Source organism: Grampus griseus, assembly GCF_964374135.1.
Source record: "Grampus griseus genome assembly, chromosome: 10".
In the NCBI taxonomy this organism is placed as follows: Eukaryota; Metazoa; Chordata; class Mammalia; order Artiodactyla; family Delphinidae; genus Grampus; species Grampus griseus.
The window spans coordinates 101,190,633-101,209,201 of NC_139004.1; the positions used below are offsets into that span (position 1 = coordinate 101,190,633).

Consider the following 18,569-nt stretch of genomic DNA (forward strand, 5'->3'; position numbering starts at 1 on the left):
CTACCGTACCTCACTGATGCGCCTGCGCACTGCAAGCAATTCTGGGAGATGTAGTTCCTATTGCCTGGAGGAGCAGCCGGGCTGCGTGCGGCCTGCCGGGAAATGTAGTTCCCGGCTGAGAGGGCCGGGCTAGACGCGCCGAGGCAGGCGCGCGGCGGGCAGGCCTGGAGGGGGCGGGTCCGCGCGGGCCTCCAAGCCGCCAGCCCTGCAGCGGAGAGGTCACGGCGTGAGGCCGCCGCCACAGTCGTCGCGAGGTCGGAGCGCCGGGCTGCACCATGGCCTACTGCCGGCAGGAAGGTAGGAGATGGGACTGCGTGGAGACGGCCTACGAGGGCCTGCAGGGGACACGCGGTCTGTGCAGCGCGCCGGACCCCCGCGCCCCCACTGCAGACGCGGAGGACAGTCCTCGGGACCCTCGGGTTGGGCCCGGCGGCGGAGTCGCCATCCCCGGTTTTCAGATGAGAAAACCGAGGCCCGGGTAGGAGCGAGGCCGGCCGAGGTCACTGTGAGGCTCGAACCCGGACCTCGGAGGGAACAGCACATGGGGGCGCTCGTAACCTAGGCCCGGGGGTCAGGGCTGTGCGAGCGCCCTGCCTGTGGCTGGTAACTGGGAATTTATTGATTCTAATTATAATGTTACTATGGCGCTCACCACACACCACGTGTTCCCGTTTGCACTGCTTTCAACTCTCCCGGAAAGTTGCCCCTCGGTGGGCGCTGCGCTGCGGGTGGGAGTGCCGCCTGCTGCGACGGGTCAGACCCTGGTCCAGGAATTTTGTGTGGCCTATCTCGCGACGACCTTCCTAAGTCAGGCCCTGCTTTTATCCGGAGAGTAAACCAAGACCCAGAAGTGACTTGGGTAAGCCACACGGCCGGCAAGTCGCAAAGCTGGGGTTGGAGGCCCGCGGTCTGATTCCAGAACTGCCCAGTCTGGTGCCCAGTGGACTCCAGGGAGCCTTCCGCTCAGAAGACACCCTGTGCAGAAAACAAAACAAAATAAAACAAAGTTGGTCCCCGCCTACTGTCTGTCTGCTTGTTACCTCTACCCGGGACCTCAGAAGTCTCCAAGCCGGGTCCAAGGGTCTTCCTGCACAACCACTAACCGGCTCTGTCCCTGAGCGGCCACCCAACTCCTCCAGGGCCTAGTGTCCATTCTTGTAAAATGAGAAGTTGATCTTCATTTATTCCACGCATATTCATGAAGCACCTCGGTGCCAGGTGAGGGGATTGGTGGACACCTGAGACTATAAAGTTCCAGAGAGAGTTGGAACTCACCCAGAAATCCTTTAGCGAATAGTCCAGCTCCCTCAGTTAATTAAGGGAATCTTAAGCCCAGAGATGGAAGTGACCCACCCAAGGTCATGCTTCAGTTAGGAGAACAGCTCAGTCTAAAATGCTAAGCCTTTTCCCAGTACCCCATTCTGCTTCTGGAATCCTCCTTCCCTGGGTCATAAAGCCGTAAAACTCACTGATGTCTCTAATGAGTAGTTTCCATTGATTGATATTTAACTTTGCCATGAGCAAAAGTCCTCTGCCCTCACCACTTTGTTAGACAGCAAGTCTTTTGTTTTTAATTTCCTTCTTCTAAGTCAAATTTACTTCTTCATTTAGCAAATTTTTTTTAACCTTTTGGGTATAATGAAGGTATAATCCTCATTCTTGAGGGTTTCTAGGGGTTGCAGTTTCTCTGGGAAGCAGAGGCAGGTGTTTAGATCCCTATCTTTTCCTGGATCAAAGCTCTCTTAGTTTGGAGATGAGAATTAAAAGCATTCACTTTAGGCCTTCCCTAGTTTTTATCTTATCCATGCCACTGTCCCCTAAGTCCCCAACTTCTTGTTTTTCTACCCACCGATTCTTTATGCTTCCCATGGGACTTAAAGAAATGATCCCACACTCCTTCCAGATTAAGGCTGATGTGAGCGAGCCCCTTGCCTGATCCGGCTCCTGCCATCACTGACCAGCCACACTGGCCTCTGGCCCTTCCCTTTGCCTGGTGCACCCTTCTTCCAGCTCTTCCCATGACTACCTCCTCATCCTTTAAGATTCAGCTCATATGTCACCTCAGTGAGGTCTTCTCTGGGTCTTCGTGTCTTTCATATCCTAAACTCTTTGAAATTACCTGGTTTATTTTTGTCATCTTCCTTCTTATGTTCTTGCAGCAAGCCGAGAGCATTAGATGGGCCATATCCCCGGCACCTTTACCCAGTGAACCCACACACACGGCTGCCCTCTGTTCTGAGTCAGTCACTTGCCTGTGCACATTTACTTCAGGGGTCCACCCCCAAGCCTTGGGGTTAAAGGCCTTAGCAGGGCGTTCAAGGTGTTGGGCAGCGTGGACTCAGGCTCGCTCCCTGGCCCAGGGCCACACTGTTCCTGTCATTGTTCTTCCTTTTCTAATGCTGACCGTGTTCTCTCCTGTTGTGTCAACAAACGTTTATTGAGTACCTGTGATGTGCCAGCCACTGATCACATGGCAGTGGGCACAGGTGGGCGGTCTGCCTTCGTGGCACGGTGGAGGTGGTGGGCGCCCCTTCTGGGTTGGATGTACCAAGAGATTCTGCTGTGTAAAGACCCACGCATGTTCTAGGGTGAATGAGACCACCCATCCAAGGTTTTTTTTTTCTCTAACCTACTTCATAGTGATAGCCGTTCTGTCTTCTGCCCTCTGCTGGGTCTGGGGGTCTTCATGTCTGAATTCAGAGTTCATTCCTCCATTCACTTTTTCAACAAATACTGATTACCCACTATGTCTTGGGCACTGTTCTAGGCTCCGAGGATACTGCAGTGAATGGAATAGACAAATCCTTGCCCCTGAGGAGCTGACATTTCAGTGGGGGAGACAGGTGGTAAACAAATACGTAATTGGGGCTTCCCTGGTGGCGCAGTGGTTGAGAGTACGCCTGCCGATGCAGGGGACATGGGTTCGTGCCCCGGTCCGGGAAGATCCCACGTGCCGCGGAGCGGCTGGGCCCGTGAGCCATGGCCGCTGAGCCTGCGCGTCCGGAGCCTGTGCTCCGCAACGGGAGAGGCCACAACAGTGAGAGGCCCGTGTACCGCAAAAAAAAACAAAAACAAATACATAATTGTTAGGTGAGAAAAAGCAGGTTAAGGGTGATGGGGAGTGATGAAGGAAGATGGCATCTGAGCAGGAGCTATGAAGTCAGGGAGAGGGAGGCTGTGAGGGTATCTGAACGTGCTCCTTATTTTCCCATTGCTACGATATGAATGTGTCCCCCCAAAATTCATATGCTGAAATCCAAACCCCAAGGGTGAATGGTATTAGTAGGTGGGGCCTTTGAGAGGAGCTTAAGTCATGAGGGTGAAGTCCTTATTAGGTTGTTTAAAAAGGTTGATTCTCCTATAGTGAGTACAGCATCAGGGAATCCCTGCTTCCTGAATTTGAGAAATATATTTTTGTGTTGATTTTTAAATTTTTCTTTTATTACTGTCATGTAAACGTCTAAGGAACCTGCTCTAATAAACATGTGCCCGTGGGCTTCAGTGACTCTAAAACTGGACAGATGAGTGGATTGAATTCTCACAGCATTCAGTTTACAACATTAATTCAGTCTCGTAGATGATATTTCACTGAATTGCCCCTTGCGTGGAGAATGTGCTTCTGTGCCAGTGGTGGGTCCTTGAGGTTACTGTCCCTGTGCCACCGTCTGATGACCAAGGTCATCCAAGGCCAATCTCTGACCGAGGAGCCTTTGCTGTGGAGACCAGGAAGTCGCTGGCCCTCCTTGGCTGGGAGTTAAGTCCACCCCAGGCCTTTTCTCCCATCGGCCGTGATCATGAAAATCTTGACTTGGAACTCTAAGAGGGCATAAGGTGGTTATCCACGTCCTTCTGAATATGCTTGTATCAACTTTTTAAGGTTATCTTGGAAGTGAAAACAAGCATTTTTATATTTTCTCCAGAGAAATGTAATGAGACTTCCAGTCTAGCTGGTTACCCCACTAGTTGGCAGTCATGATGAGTTCTCTTTTCACAGTTGGGACTCGGGGATCGGTGAGCACTGTCCTTTTGTCAGTCCTGTGTGCACTCTCAGACATTCCTGCTGGGACAGGCGTGCAGTGGACAGGGTGACACACTCGCAATCTTTCAGACCAGAGATTGTGTTCCTGCTCTGCCTTCACATACTATGTGCCTTCGGGCTGGTTTCCTACCTTCTCTGGGCCTCCGTTTCCTCTCTCTGTAAAAAGGAGATTAGTAATACCCACCTCACAGTGTTGGTGTAAGGATTAAATGAGCCGACGGGTGGGGAAACTCATTGAGTAGGGCCCAAGCGTGTAAAAGATGCAGTTATGTTCTGCCGTTAACGATTCTGATTCCAATTCCAGTGTGTGGGTATTTCCCCCACATCAAGCAATTCTCTGACACCAGCAGTATGTCCTCCAATTCAGCTCAATCTGTCACTGTTTACCTGGAGATGGTGTCAGATCCCACAGTTTAAGGGCTCAGGCCTGCAACACCCCTCTCCCCCGCCCCAACTGCAGGTGCCAGTCACAAGTCCAGGTTGTCATCTGTTCTTCTTAACCACTGGCTGTAGATCAGAGGTTCCCACGACCTCCTCCTAGCGTTGGATTAATTTGCTAGAGCAGCTCACAGAACTCAGAGAAACAGTTTACTTACTAGATCGCTGGATTATTATAAAAGGATAGAATATTATATTAACAGATATAACTCAGGAACAGCTGGATGGAAGAGACGCCCAAGGCAAGGTGTGGGGAAGGGGCGGAGCCTCCATGCCCTCTCTTCCCGAACCTCCACGTGTTCACCTGTCCGCTTGGGCTTTTGCGGAGGCTTCATTACATAGGCATGATTGATTAAATCATCGGCCGCTGGCAGCTGATTCAGCCTCCAGCTCCTCTCCCTTCCCCAGGGTGGGATGCGGGGGTGGGGGGGGGCACGTTGGGACTGAAAGCTCCAACCCTCTAATCCCAGGGCCGTTTCTCCTGGCAACCAGCCCCCATCCTCAGGCTCCCCCAAGTCATCCTATTAACATAACGAAAAGATCTTTATGCTCTCATCACTTGGGAAACCAAAATTTTAGGAGCTCTGTGCTAAGAATGGGGTCAAAGGTGAAATATATACTTCTTATTCTAAATGACAGTATCACATCCTTCGATCCAGTATAACCGATCTCTCTGGGGGATGTCCAGAAAGGTGCCTGGGAGGACTCGGCCTGTGGGAGGGACCTGGAACATTCTGGGTGGGGTTGTGCATCAGTCACTTGGGAGCCCATCAGTGGTGTGGACGTGCAGAGAGCTTGATTCAGCTTCTGTTCTGTGAGGCTGGGCCTCATAAGCCCCACAGGTGCCTCCCGTACTGAGCAGGCTTGGACGCCTTGCCTTGGCCTGAGACCAGCCTCCCCATTCGGCTGGGCCCGGCTGAGACCTTGGTAAACAAAACTGTCAGAGCTGAGCTGAGCAATTGTGTCAGCTTATTTATTTTGCTTAGCACGCAGCACTTTTGCAGGCTGCTTTTAAGTGTTCTGAACACTGGCCAGAATTACCAAGGTCTTCAGGTTCTTCAACATGCCCTGGCTGCCCGGCCCCAATCCTTTCCCAGGCCACTTGGGACAAGCCACCTTCTCTGAGATAGAATGGGAGGTGTTGGAGAGAACCCTCAGGTGTTCTGAGCAGGCCGTGGTCCTGAGCGTGCTGAGGGTCAGCTGCCATTACTGTCACCCCTCCTGGGAGACGCTGTACAGGTGTGGGGAGGGTGTAAACACCAAGTACCTTCCCTCTGTCCCCTCTGCTGTCCTCACTGGCACGTCTCTCTGGTGTTTACTGTCAACCTCGTGCTTTCCCCAAGCCTCTTCCGGAGGAGCCCGATTGGTAAAATGTTATCTGAGGGCGCCTGCTGGCAGGTCCTGAGGGGCCTGGAGCAAGTGGACCAGGTGCTCACAGGGACGGGAAGTGACAGAGCCATCAGAGCTCATGGGAGTTCTGAGCAGAGGAAGAAGACCCGTTTGTTAGATGTCAGCAAACTTGGGGACTGAAAACAGCTGCATTTGATGGCTTGGGGCGTCTCGTCTCCCACTCGAGGATGCACATGGCGCCAGCAGGAGCCATCTTCCTCCTCCCCAGTCTGGTCACAGGCACGTGATGCAGGAGCGGCTGCTAGACCTTCCCCCAGAGTCAGCAGTGAGCGAGTCCCCAGCCTGGGGAGCACCACTGAACTCACTTCGGGGTTTCAAATGGGACAGTCTTCAAACAAGGTTTTCCTGGCTGCTTGGGTTTAGGGCTGATTCACAGCTCCTGGGTGAAACATTTCTCCCTCTGTTCTCCAAACACTAGGAAAGGATCGAATCATATTTGTGACCAAAGAAGACCATGAAACTCCAAGCAACGCGGAGCTGGTGGCCGACGACCCCAATGATCCTTACGAGGAGCACGGTGAGTGCTGGGCGGGGGTGGGAGTCCAACATCCCTGGCCGCGGCTGGGTTTCCAGATGTCTACCTTGGCCACCACTGCTCCTGGGACACTGAGTGCGTCTCCATCAGGTGTGAGGGGCTGTGTGCTTTCCAGCCCTCGTTCCCACGTGCTTCCCTGGCCATCAGGCTGAACCTAGGAGTTTCTTCTTTCTTCCGCCTCTCTTTCTTCTGATTTTTTGAATGGTTTTCCATTTTTATAAGAATGGAGCGCAGTGCTCTGGCACGTCACTCGCTTTTTCCTGCCCACCATGCCTTGGACATCTTCCAGCCTTGCTTTTACCAGTCCTCACACTGTGCTGAGCTGAGGGCAGCTGAGGAGTGGGAGGGGCTTGAGGAGAAGGTCCGGGGCGCAGGGGTTCCTGACCATCTGTGTGAAAGGAGGAGACCAGCACCTTGACTCCTTCCAGTGTTTGGGCTTTCAAAGCTTCTCAGTAACCATCCGAGCGGTTACTTCCGCTTTGGATTAAACGGTTTCCCTGTGTAGTTCTTGGAGCACAGGCACGGCCACAGCACTGGGAGGCGGCTTAGGACACAGAGCAGTGCTGCACACGGAGAGAGTCGCTGATGGTGACCTTTCCGACAGAGCCGGGAATGCTGGGTTTGTGCTGGGCATTTGAACCCCATCCCGAGGGAGCAGCAGGTCCACCGGTGAGTGCCAGCCAGGCAGTGGTTCATGTTACCGTTATGCCTATGAGGGCTGGTCTTGGTTTTGCTTTTTCTGAAACCTCAGGCAGCACCTCTCACACTTCCTTGCTCATCTTCCTGTCCCAGGACTGATCCTGCCCAACGGAGACATCAACTGGAACTGCCCGTGCCTGGGGGGCATGGCCAGCGGCCCGTGTGGGGAACAGTTCAAGGCGGCCTTTTCCTGCTTCCACTACAGCACAGAGGATGTCAAGGGGTCGGACTGTATAGACCAGTTCCGGGCCATGCAGGAGTGCATGCAGAAGTACCCGGACCTCTATCCCCAGGAGGAGGAGGATCGATTAGAGGAAACGGCTGTCTCTGAGGCTGCCACAACCAAAGAAGAGGAGGGGTCTAGCTAATGAGGGTCCTGGTCTCCAGCCTCCTTCAGAGAGGATGAACCTCTCCAAGAAAGTGTCTCTCCCTCTGTTGTTCTGTGCACTGTAATGTACAAAATAACTTATTGAGTGATCAGGGGTCTTGGCCCCTTGACATGTACACTGAAACATGGGTTGTATGTATGTGTGTCTCACATAACCTGTCAGCGAATGTAGCCGCCACTTTTGAATTCTCAGATTGTCCTGAATTTTGCCATTTTGAAATAATGTGCTGAATAATCTCAGCAACCAAAAATCTTTATCTGGGAGTGTCTTGTGAGTGAGCTGATCTATTCTGATTCATTGTATCCCTTTTAGTAGATTTTATACCCAGTTGGAAAGTGAAATAGAAACAAACATCTTCCTTTAAAAATGCTGGAGGGGGGCATTCCTTATAGAAGAGGCGGGATGATCAGACCTGGAGGATGTGACGAAGCACTATGCTTCATTTCTGATATATTTTGGGTTCTAGTTTGCATTGAGCTCCATGTTTTCTACGTTTGGAAAACAGAGCTTTGGACCCTCTGAGTGACTCCCTTTGTAAGTGAAGAGAAAGGCTGTTTTTTTCTCTTTTTGTTATCCCAAAAGCCCTGCTTTGGGGTCTGCGTTCACACTGGCTCTGTCTCAGCCTGTTCAGATGCAACGTTCTTGAGAGGTGGGGACCTAATCATTACCAAAGTAGCACCCGAGAGGGGAAACGGTGTCAATTAAAAGGAAAACGTGATTTTTGAGTGGGTTTTAATTTGCTTTTCCTAATTAAAAATGTTGTGATATAAGGAAATATAAATTATGAAAAATTCAATTGAAATTCTCCTTTGAAGATACTGGTAGATCACTTTGAATCTGTTAAACTTTTCTGTGTTGCGTCCATACGGAGCTCACTGATTCTGTGAGCAGATGCCTTCACACAGGCGTCGCTGTCAACATTAACGTGTTGTATTTGTTAGAAATGAGTCCCAGCCCACACTGCCCAGGGGACATGAAGCATGAGCACAGGAGGCTGCCTTCCACCCCAGAGAGTGAGCTGTTGGCTCTCTGAAGCCTGGAGGCCCGGCTCAGGGTGAGGAGTGCAGTTCTGAGTCTGGCGTCAGGAAGCCGGAGCCACCAGCTTTGGAAGCCGTGCAGTCTGGAGGAGCTTTGGGACTTCTTTGAGCTGCAGGCAGAGCCTTGCATGTTTAACAAACATACTTTTTCAGGAAACGTTTTGATCAAGATGTCACTGACCTGTGACTAGTCCTGGATCCCATTCATTTGATACATTCAGGGAACCTCTACCGTCCATGTCCTAGGGACACAGGGAGGTGACTTATCTGGCCTCTGCTTGTATGAAGCTACAGTCCAGCCAGGGGTCAGCATTTACTAGAAAGCAAGAAGAATCAGAAAAGCAGATCCCAGGTGCAAGGACAGGATGGCAGAGTAGAAGGACCTGAGCTCACCTCCTCTCATGAAAATGCCAAAATCACAACTAACTGCTGAACAATCATAGACAAAAAAGGACTAGAACCTACTAAAAAAGATATTCTACTTTCAAAGAAGAAGCCACAACGAGAGGGTAGGAGGGGCGCATTCGTGATAAAATCAAACCCCATACCCGCCAGGTAGGCAACCCACAAGTTGGAAAATAATTATTTTGCAGAGGTTCTCCCACAGGAGTGAGAGTTCTGAGCCCCAAGTCAGGCTCCCCAGTCTGGGGATCTGGCATCAGGAGGAGGAGACCCCAGAGCATTTGGCTTTGAAGGCCAGCGGGGCTTGATCGCAGGAACTCCACAGGACTGGGGGTAACAGAAATGCCACTCTTAGAGGATACAAGGTCTTGTGTGCACCAGGACCCAGGGGAAAAAGCAGTGACTTCACAGGATCCTGGACCAGACCTACCTGCTGGTCTTGGAGGGTCTCTTGGGGAGGTGGGAGGCAGCTGTAGCTCACTGTAACTCACTTGGGGACAAGGACACTGGTGGCGGAGGTTCTGGGGTGTACTCATTGTCGTGAGCTGTCCTGGAGGTCACCATTTTGGCACTGAGACCTGGCCCCAACCATCAGCCCTTTGGCTCCAGTGCTGGGATGCCTCAGGCCAAACAACCAACAGGGCGGGAGCATAGCCCCACCCATCAGCAGCCAGGCTGCTTAAAGCCTTCCTGAGCCTGTAGCCACCTCTAAACACACCCCTTGATATGGCCCTGCCGACCAGAGGCAAAAGACCCAGCTCCACCCACCAGTGGGCAGGCACCAGTCCCTCCCACCAGGGATCCTGCACAAGCCTCGAAGACCAGCATCACCCACCAGGGGATAGACACCAGAAGCAAGAGGAACTACAATCCTGAAGCCTGTGGGACCGCAAACACAGAAAGTGAGACAAAAAGAGGCAGCAGAGGAATACTGTTCCAGAGGAAATAAGATAATCCCCCAGAAGAACAACTAAGTGAAGTGGAAATAGGCAACCTACCCCAAAAAGAATTCAGAGTAATGATAGTAAAGATGATCCAAAATCATGGAAAAAGAATGGAGGCACAGACTGAGAAGATAGAAGAAATGTTTAACAAAGAGCTAGCAGATATAAAAAACAAACAAACAGTTGGACAATAAAATAACTGAAATGAAAAAATACACTAGAAGGAATCAATAGCAGAATAAATGAAGCAGAAGAATGGAAGCGAGCTGGAAGACAGAATGGTGGAAATCACTGCCATGAAAGAGAATAAAGAAAGAATGAAAAGAAATGAGGACTGTTTAAGAGACCTCTGGGACAACATTAAATATACCAACATTCACATTATAAGGGTCCCAGAAGGAGAATAGAGAGAGAAAGGGCCTGAGAAAATATTTGAAGAGATAATAGCTGTAAACTTACCTGACCTGGAAAGGAAACAGTCACCCAAATCCAGGAAGCACAGAGACCCATACAAGATAAACCCAAAGAAGAACGTGCTGAGGCACATATTAATCAAATGGACAAAATTTAAAGACAAACAAAATATTATAAGCAAGAAGGGAAATGCAACAAATAACATACAAGGGAATCCCCATATTGTTATCAGCTGATTTTTCAGCAGAAACTCTGCAGGCCAGAAGGGAGTGGCACAATATATTTAAAGTGATGAAAAGGAAAAACCTACAACCAAGAATACTCTACCCAGCAAGGCTCTCATTCAGATTTGATGAATAAATCAAAAGCTTTACAGACAAGGAAAAGCTAAGAGAACTCAGCACCACCAAATCAGCTTTACAACAAATGCTAAAGGAACTTCTTTAGGCAGAAAAGAAAAGCCTACAACCAGAAACAAGAAAATTACGAATGGGAAAGCTCACTGGTAAATGCAAACATACAGTAAAGGTAGGAAATCATCCACACACAAATATGATATCAAAACCAGCAGGAGAGTACAAATGTAAGATATTGGAAATGCATTTGAAATGAAGAGACCAGCAACTTAATCTTGAATATATAGAGACTGCTATATCAAAACCTCATGATAACTGCAAACCAAAAGTCTACAACAGATAGACAAAAAAGAAAAAGGAATCCAAACACAACACTAAAGATAGTCATCAAATCACAGGCGAAGAGAACAAAAGAGGAAGGGAAGAAAAAAGATCTACAAAAACAAATCCAAAACAGTTAACAAAATGGCAGTAAGAATACACATATTGGTAATTAGCTCAAATGTAAATGGATTAAATGCTCCAACCAAAAGACATAGAATGGCTGAATGGATACAAAAACAAGACCCATATATATGTTGTTCACAAGAGACCCACTTCAGATCTAGGGACACACACAGACTGGAAGTGAGGGCGTGGAGAAATGTATTCCAGGGCTTCCCTGGTGGTGCAGTGGTTGGGAGTCCACCTGCCGATGCAGGGGACGCGGGTTCATGCCCTGGTCCAGGAAGATTCCACGTGCTGAGCCATGGCCACTGAGCATGCACGTCCCGGGACTGTGCTCCACAATGGGGGAAGCCGCAGCAGTGGGAAGCCCGCGTACCGCAAAAAAAAAAAAAAAAAAATGTATTCCATGCGAATGAAAATCAAGAGAAAGCAGGAGTAGCAATACTCATATCAGACAAATAGACTTTAAAATAAAGACTGTTACAAGACACAAAGAAGGACACTACATAATGAGGAATCCAATTATAACAATTGTAAATATTTATGCACCCAACATAGGAGCACCTCAATACATAAGGCAAATACTAACAGCCGTAAAAGGGGAAATCGACAGTAACACATTCATAGTAGGAGACTTTAACACCTCACTTTCACTAATGGACAGATCACCCAAAATGAAAATAAATAAGGAAACACAAGCTTTAAATGATACATTAAACAAGAAGGACTTAATTGATATTTATAGGCCATTCCATCCAAAAACAACAGAATACACATTTTTCTCAAGTGCTCATGGAACATTCTCCAGGATAGATCATATCTTGGGTCACAAATCAAGCCTTGGTAAATTTAAGAAAATTGAAATTGTATCAAGTATCTTTTCCGACCACAACACTATAAGACTAGATATCAATTACAGGAAAAGATCTGTAAAAAATATAAACACATGGGGGCTAAACAATACACTACTTAATAACGAAGTGATCCCTGAAGAAATCAAAGAGGAAATCAAAAAATACCTAGAAACAAATGACAGTGGAGACACGATGACCCAAAAGCTATGGGATGCAGCAAAAGCAGTTCTAAGAGGGAAGTTTATAGCAATACAATCCTACCTTAAGAACAGGAAACATCTCCAATAAACAACCCAACCTTGCACCTAAAGCAATTAGAGAAAGAAGAACAAAAAAACCCTAAAGTTAGCAGAAGGAAAGAAATCATAAAGATCAGATCCGAAATAAATGAAAAAGAAATGAAGGAAATGACAGCAAAGATCAATAAAACTAAAAGCTGGTTCTTTGAGAAGGTAAACAAAATTGATAAACCATTAGCCAGACTCATCAAGAAAAAAAAGGGAGAAGACTCAAATCAATAGAATTAGAAATGAAAAAGGAGAAGTAACAACTGACACTGCAGAAATACAAAATCATGAGAGATTACTATAAGCAACTCTATGCCAATAAAATGGACAACCTGGAAGAAATGGACAAATTCTTAGAAATGCACAACGTGCCAAGACTGAATCAGGAAGAAAGAGAAAATATGAACAGACCAATCACAAGCACTGAAATTGAAACTGTGATTAAAAATCTTCCAACAAACAAAAGCTCAGTACCAGATGGCTTCACAGGCGAATTCTATCAAACTTTTAGAGAAGAGCTAACACCTATCCTTCTCAAACTCTTCCAAAATATACCAGAGGGAGGAACACTCCCAAACTCATTCTACGAGTCCACCATCACCCTGATACCAAAACCAGACAAGGATGTCACAAAGAAAGAAAACTACAGGCCAATATCACTGATGAACACAGATGCAAAAATCCTCAACAAAACACTAGCAAACAGAATCCAACAGCACATTAAAAGGATCATACACCATGATCAAGTGGGGTTTATTCCAGGAATGCAAGGATTCTTCAGTATACGCAAATCAATCAACGTGATACACCATATTAACAAATTGAAGGAGAAAAACCATATGATCATCTCAATAGATGCAGAGAAAGCTTTCGACAAAATTCAACACCCATTTATGATAAAAACCCTGCAGAAAGTAGGCAGAAAGGGAACTTTCCTCAACTAATAAAGGCCATATATGACAAACCCACAGTCAACATCGTCCTCAATGGTGAAAAACTGAAAGCATTTCCACTAAGATCAGGAACAAGACAAGGTTGCCCACTCTCACCACTCCTATTCAACATAGTTTTGGAAGTTTTAGCCACGGCAGTCAGAGAAGAAAAGGAAATAAAAGGAATCCAAATCGGAAAAGAAGAAGTAAAGCTGTCACTGTTTGCAGATGACATGATACTACACATAGAGAATCCTACAGAGGCTACCAGAAAACTACTAGAGCTAATCAATGAATTTGGTAAAGTAGCAGGATACAAAATTAATGCACAGAAATCTCTGGCATTCCTATACACTAATGATGAAAAATCTGAAAGTGAAATCAAGAAAACATTCCCATTTACCATTGCAATAAAAGGAATAAAATATCTAGGAGTAAACCTACCGAAGGAGACAAAAGACCTGTATGCAGAAAATTATAAGACACTGATGAAAGAAATTAAAGATGATACAAATAGATGGAGAGATATACCATGTTCTTGGATTGGAAGAATCAACATTGTGAAAATGACTCTACTACCCAAAGCAATCTACAGATTCAATGCAATCCCTATCAAACTACCACTGGCATTTTTCACAGAACTAGAACAAAAAAATTCACAATTTGTATGGAAACACAAAAGACCCCAAATAGCCAAAGCAATCTTGAGAACGAAAAACGGAGCTGGAGGAATCAGGCTCCCTGACTTCAGACTATACTACAAAGCTACAGTAATCAAGACAGTATGGTACTGGCACAAAAACAGAAATATAGATCAATGGAACAGGATAGAAAGCCCAGAGATAAACCCACACACATATGGTCACCTTATCTTTGAAAAAGGAGGCAGGAATGTACAGTGGAGAAAGGACAGCCTCTTCAATAAGTGGTGCTGGGAAAACTGGACAGCTACATGTAAAAGTATGAGATTAGATCACTCCCTAACACCATACACAAAAATACGCTCAAACTGGATTAAAGACCTAAATGTAAGGCCAGAAACTATCAAACTCTTAGAAGAAAACATAGGCAGAACCCTCTATGACATAAATCACAGCAAGATCCTTTTTGACCCACCTCCTAGAGAAATGGAAATAAAACCAAAAATAAACAAATGGGACCTAATGAAACTTCAAAGCTTTTGCACAGCAAAGGAAACCATAAACAAGACCAAAAGACAACCCTCAGAATGGGAGAAAATATTTGCAAATGAATCATCAGACAAAGGATTAATCTCCAAAATTTACAAGCAGCTCATGCAGCTCAATAACAAAAAAACAAACAACCCAATCCAAAAATGGGCAGAAGACCTAAACAGACATTTCTCCAAAGAAGATATACAGAGTGCCAACAAACACATGAAAGAATGCTCAACATCATTAATCATTAGAGAAAGGCAAATCTAAACTACACACCAGCCAGAATGGCCATCATCAAAAAATCTAGAAACAATAAATGCTGGAGAGGGTGTGGAGAAAAGGAACACTCTTGCACTGCTGGTGGGAATGTGAATTGGTACAGCCACTATGGAGAACAGTATGGAGGTTCCTTAAAAAACTACAAACAGAACTACCATATGACCCAGCAATCCCACTACTGGGCATATACCCTGAGAAAACCATAATTCAAAAAGAGTCATGTACCAAAATGTTCATTGCAGCTCTATTTACAATAGCCAGGAGATGGAAACAACCTAAGTGTCCATCATCAGATGAATGGATAAAGAAGATGTGGCACATATATACAATGGAATATTACTCAGCCATAAAAAGAAACGAAATTGAGCTATTGGTAATGAGGTGGATAGACCTAGAGTCTGTCATACAGAGTGAAGTAAGTCAGAAAGAGAAAGACAAATACCGTATGCTAACACATATAATGGAATCTAAGAAAAAAAGTGTCATGAAGAACCTAGGGGTAAGACAGGAATAAAGACACAGACCTAGTAGAGAATGGACTTGAGGATATGGGGAGGGGGAAGGGTAAGCTGTGACAAAGCGAGGGAGTGGCATGGACATATGTACACTACCAAACGGAAAATAGATAGCTAGTGGGAAGCAGCCGCATAGCACAGGGAGATCAGCTCGGTGCTTTGTGACCACCTGGAGGGGTGGGATAGGGAGGGTGGGAGGGAGGGAGATGCAAGAGGGAAGAGATATGGGAACATATGTATATGTATAACTGATTCACTTTGTTATAAAGCAGAAATGAACACACCATTGTAAAGCAATTATACCCCAATAAAGATGTTAAAAAAAAAACCACCATGGGATATCATCTCACACTTACTAGAATGGCTATTATCAAAAAGACAAGAAATAACAAACGTTGGCAAGGATGTGGAGTAAAGGGAACCTTTGTGCACTGTTGGTGGGAAGGTAAATTGGTACAGCCACTATGGAAACAGTATAGAGGTTCCTCAAAAAATTAAAAGTAGAACTACTGGATGATCTAGCAATTACTCTTCTGGGTATTTATCTGAAGGAAATGAAAACACTAACTTAAAAAGATATTTGCATCTCCATGTTCATTGCAGCATTGTTTACAATAGCCAAGACATGGAAACAACCTAAGTGTCCAGTCACGGATGAATGGATAAATAAATGTCATATATATCTATAATCTATATATATTATATGTATTATATATATATAACATATATTTTATATATATATAATTCATCCATAAAAAAGAAGGAAATGCTGCCATTTTTGACTACATGGATGGACTTTGAGGGCATTATGCTAAGTGAAATAAGTCAGACAGAGAAAGACAAACACTGTATGATGTCACTTATATGTGGAATCTAAAACAAAAACAAACATAAGCACATAGATAAGGCAAACAGATTGGTGGTTGCCAGAGGCAGGGGCTGGAGTGGGGGCAAAATGCTTCAAGGGGTCAAAAGGGACAGACTTTCAGTTTTAAGGTAAACAGGTCCTGGGGATGTGAGGTACAGCATGGTGACTCTAGCTAATAATACTGTGCTGCATATTTGAAAGCTGCTAAGACAGTAGGTCTTAGAAGTTCTCATCACAAGAAAAAACTTTTATAACTATGTGTGGTGATGGATGTTAACTGGACTTATTGTGGTAATCATTTAACAATAGATACAAATATCAAATCATTTAGTTGTATACCTGAAACTAATATAATGTTATATGGCAATTATACCTCAATAAAAAAAGGTAGACTTGGATTAGTTGTAAATGTATATTGCAAACTCTAGGGCAACCACTAAAAAAGTAAAGAAGTGTAACTGATATGCTAAAAAAGGAGAGAAAACAGAATCATATAAAATGCTCAATGAAAACCAAAAACAGGCAGAAGTGTGGAAGACAAAAATAGAAACAAAGAACAAGGGCAACAAATATAAAACAGTAACAAATACAGGAGATATTAATCCAACAGTATCAATAATCACTTTGAATGTTAATAGTCTGAATACACCAGTTAAACGATAGTGATTGGATCAAAAAACAAAACCCAATTAATTACATGTTGTTGACAAGAAACCTACTATAATTACAGAGACACATATAGATTAAAAGTAAATGGGGGCTTCCTTGGTGGCGCAGTGGTTGAGAGTCCGCCTGCCGATGCAGGGGACACGGGTTCGTGCCCCGGTCCGGGAAGATCCCACATGCCGCGGAGTGGCTGGGTCCATGAGCCATGGCCGCTGGGCCTGTGCGTCTGGAGCCTGTGCTCCGCAACAGGAAAGGCCACAACAGTGAGAGGCCCGCGTAACGCCAAAAAAAAAAGTAAATGGATGGGGACTTCCCTGGTGGTGCAGTGGTTGAGAATCTGCCTGCCAATGCAGGGTACATGGGTTCGAGCCCTGGTCTGGGAAGATCCCACATGCCGCGGAGCAACTAAGCCCGTGCGCCTAGAGCCCGTGCTCCACAAGAGAAGCCACCATAATGAGACGCCCGCACACCGCAATGAAGAGTAGCCCCTGCTCACCGCAACTAGAGAAGGCCCACGCACAGCAACGAAGACCCAACACAGCCGAAAATAAATGAATAAACTTATTAAAAAAAAAAAAGTAAATGGATGGAGAAAAACATACCATGCTAACACTAATCAAAAGAAAGCAGGAGTAGCTATATTAATTTCAGACAGAGCAGACTTCAAAGCAAGGAAAGTTATCAGGGATAAAGAAGGCATTACATGATGATAAAGGGATCATTTCTCCAAGAAGTCTCAACAATTCTTAATGCCATATACCTAAAAATGGAGCATCAAGTTACATGCAGCAAAAACTGGTAGGGCTGCAAGGAGAAACAGATGAATCCTGCATAATAGTTGGAGACTTCAACACCCCCTTATCAGAAGTAGACAGATCCAGCAGGCAGAAAATCAGTTAGGACACAGTTAAACCCATCAATATTCAATCAACAGGATATAATTGACATCTATTGCTTCCATTGCCCATCTGTTCTTACATATTGTCTACTTTATCCACTAGAGCCCTTAGCATATTAGTCGCAGTTGTTTTAAATTCCCAATCTAATTCCAACATCTCTGCCATGTATGCTTCTGATGCTTGATTTGTCCCTTCAAATTATGTTTTGATATGCCATGTAATTTTTCTCTGATAGCTGAACTAGATGCACCTGGTAAAAGGAACTGCTGTGGAGGAAAAACAGCATCTTTGGCAGTGTGAGTTTTTCCTTTTTTTCTCTCCCCCCCGATTTACAACTAACTGGATGTCCATAACCAAACCAAAGTGCCTCTGCACATTACGCCAGGACATCCAGGAGTTTCTACCACCTGTGCATCCAGCACGGCAGACAGGCCTTCAGTGGGGCTGTGGGTCCACGGGAGTTGGTGAGCCTGCCCCACACCCACTTTTCACACCAGGAAAAGGGAAACGTGGAGAGTGTAACACAGGGCGCCATTCATGGGAGACAGAGAATCTGTGGAGGTCCATCCAACCTGATGGGAGAAAGTGGTGTGCCATCAGAGCAGGACAGAGATGAGTTTGGAGGAAGAGAAGACAGAGGAACTCACCAAGCAGGTCCCCCTCCCCAGGGTGCCACTGTGAGGTACTGCGCTTTTTGCTGGTAATGGGGACAAGCCGTGACCTCCCTGGCAGAGGAGTGGGATGCAAAAGCGGTGAGTGACTCACTGCCCGACTGAACACACTGCAGCTGAAGGGACCCGTTTCTCTACAGCAGCACCTGGATTGCTGAGGCGAGACTTCTGTGACGGGGATGGGGGTTGGGGAGTGAGAGGAGAGGGAAGGAGGCAGACAAGAATATCAAAGCGCATTGAAGGAATGCATTTCCTGCTGCCTGCTCCAGGATTTCAGCAGGAGGTCTGCCTATGAACCTCTAGAGTCTCC

At 46.2% G+C, this 18,569-nt stretch overlaps 1 protein-coding gene across 1 annotated transcript; it reads left to right on the plus strand.

Moving 5' to 3' along the window:
* The first annotated feature begins 159 nt into the window (after positions 1-159).
* Positions 160-8,236, plus strand: CHCHD4 (coiled-coil-helix-coiled-coil-helix domain containing 4). Its single transcript, XM_082663677.1, has 3 exons — positions 160-297; positions 6,306-6,404; positions 7,215-8,236. The coding sequence occupies exons 1-3, from the start codon at positions 276-278 to the stop codon at positions 7,487-7,489; spliced, it is 396 nt and encodes a 131-aa protein (XP_082519803.1). The 5' UTR covers positions 160-275; the 3' UTR covers positions 7,490-8,236.
* Positions 8,237-18,569: the final 10,333 nt, after the last annotated feature.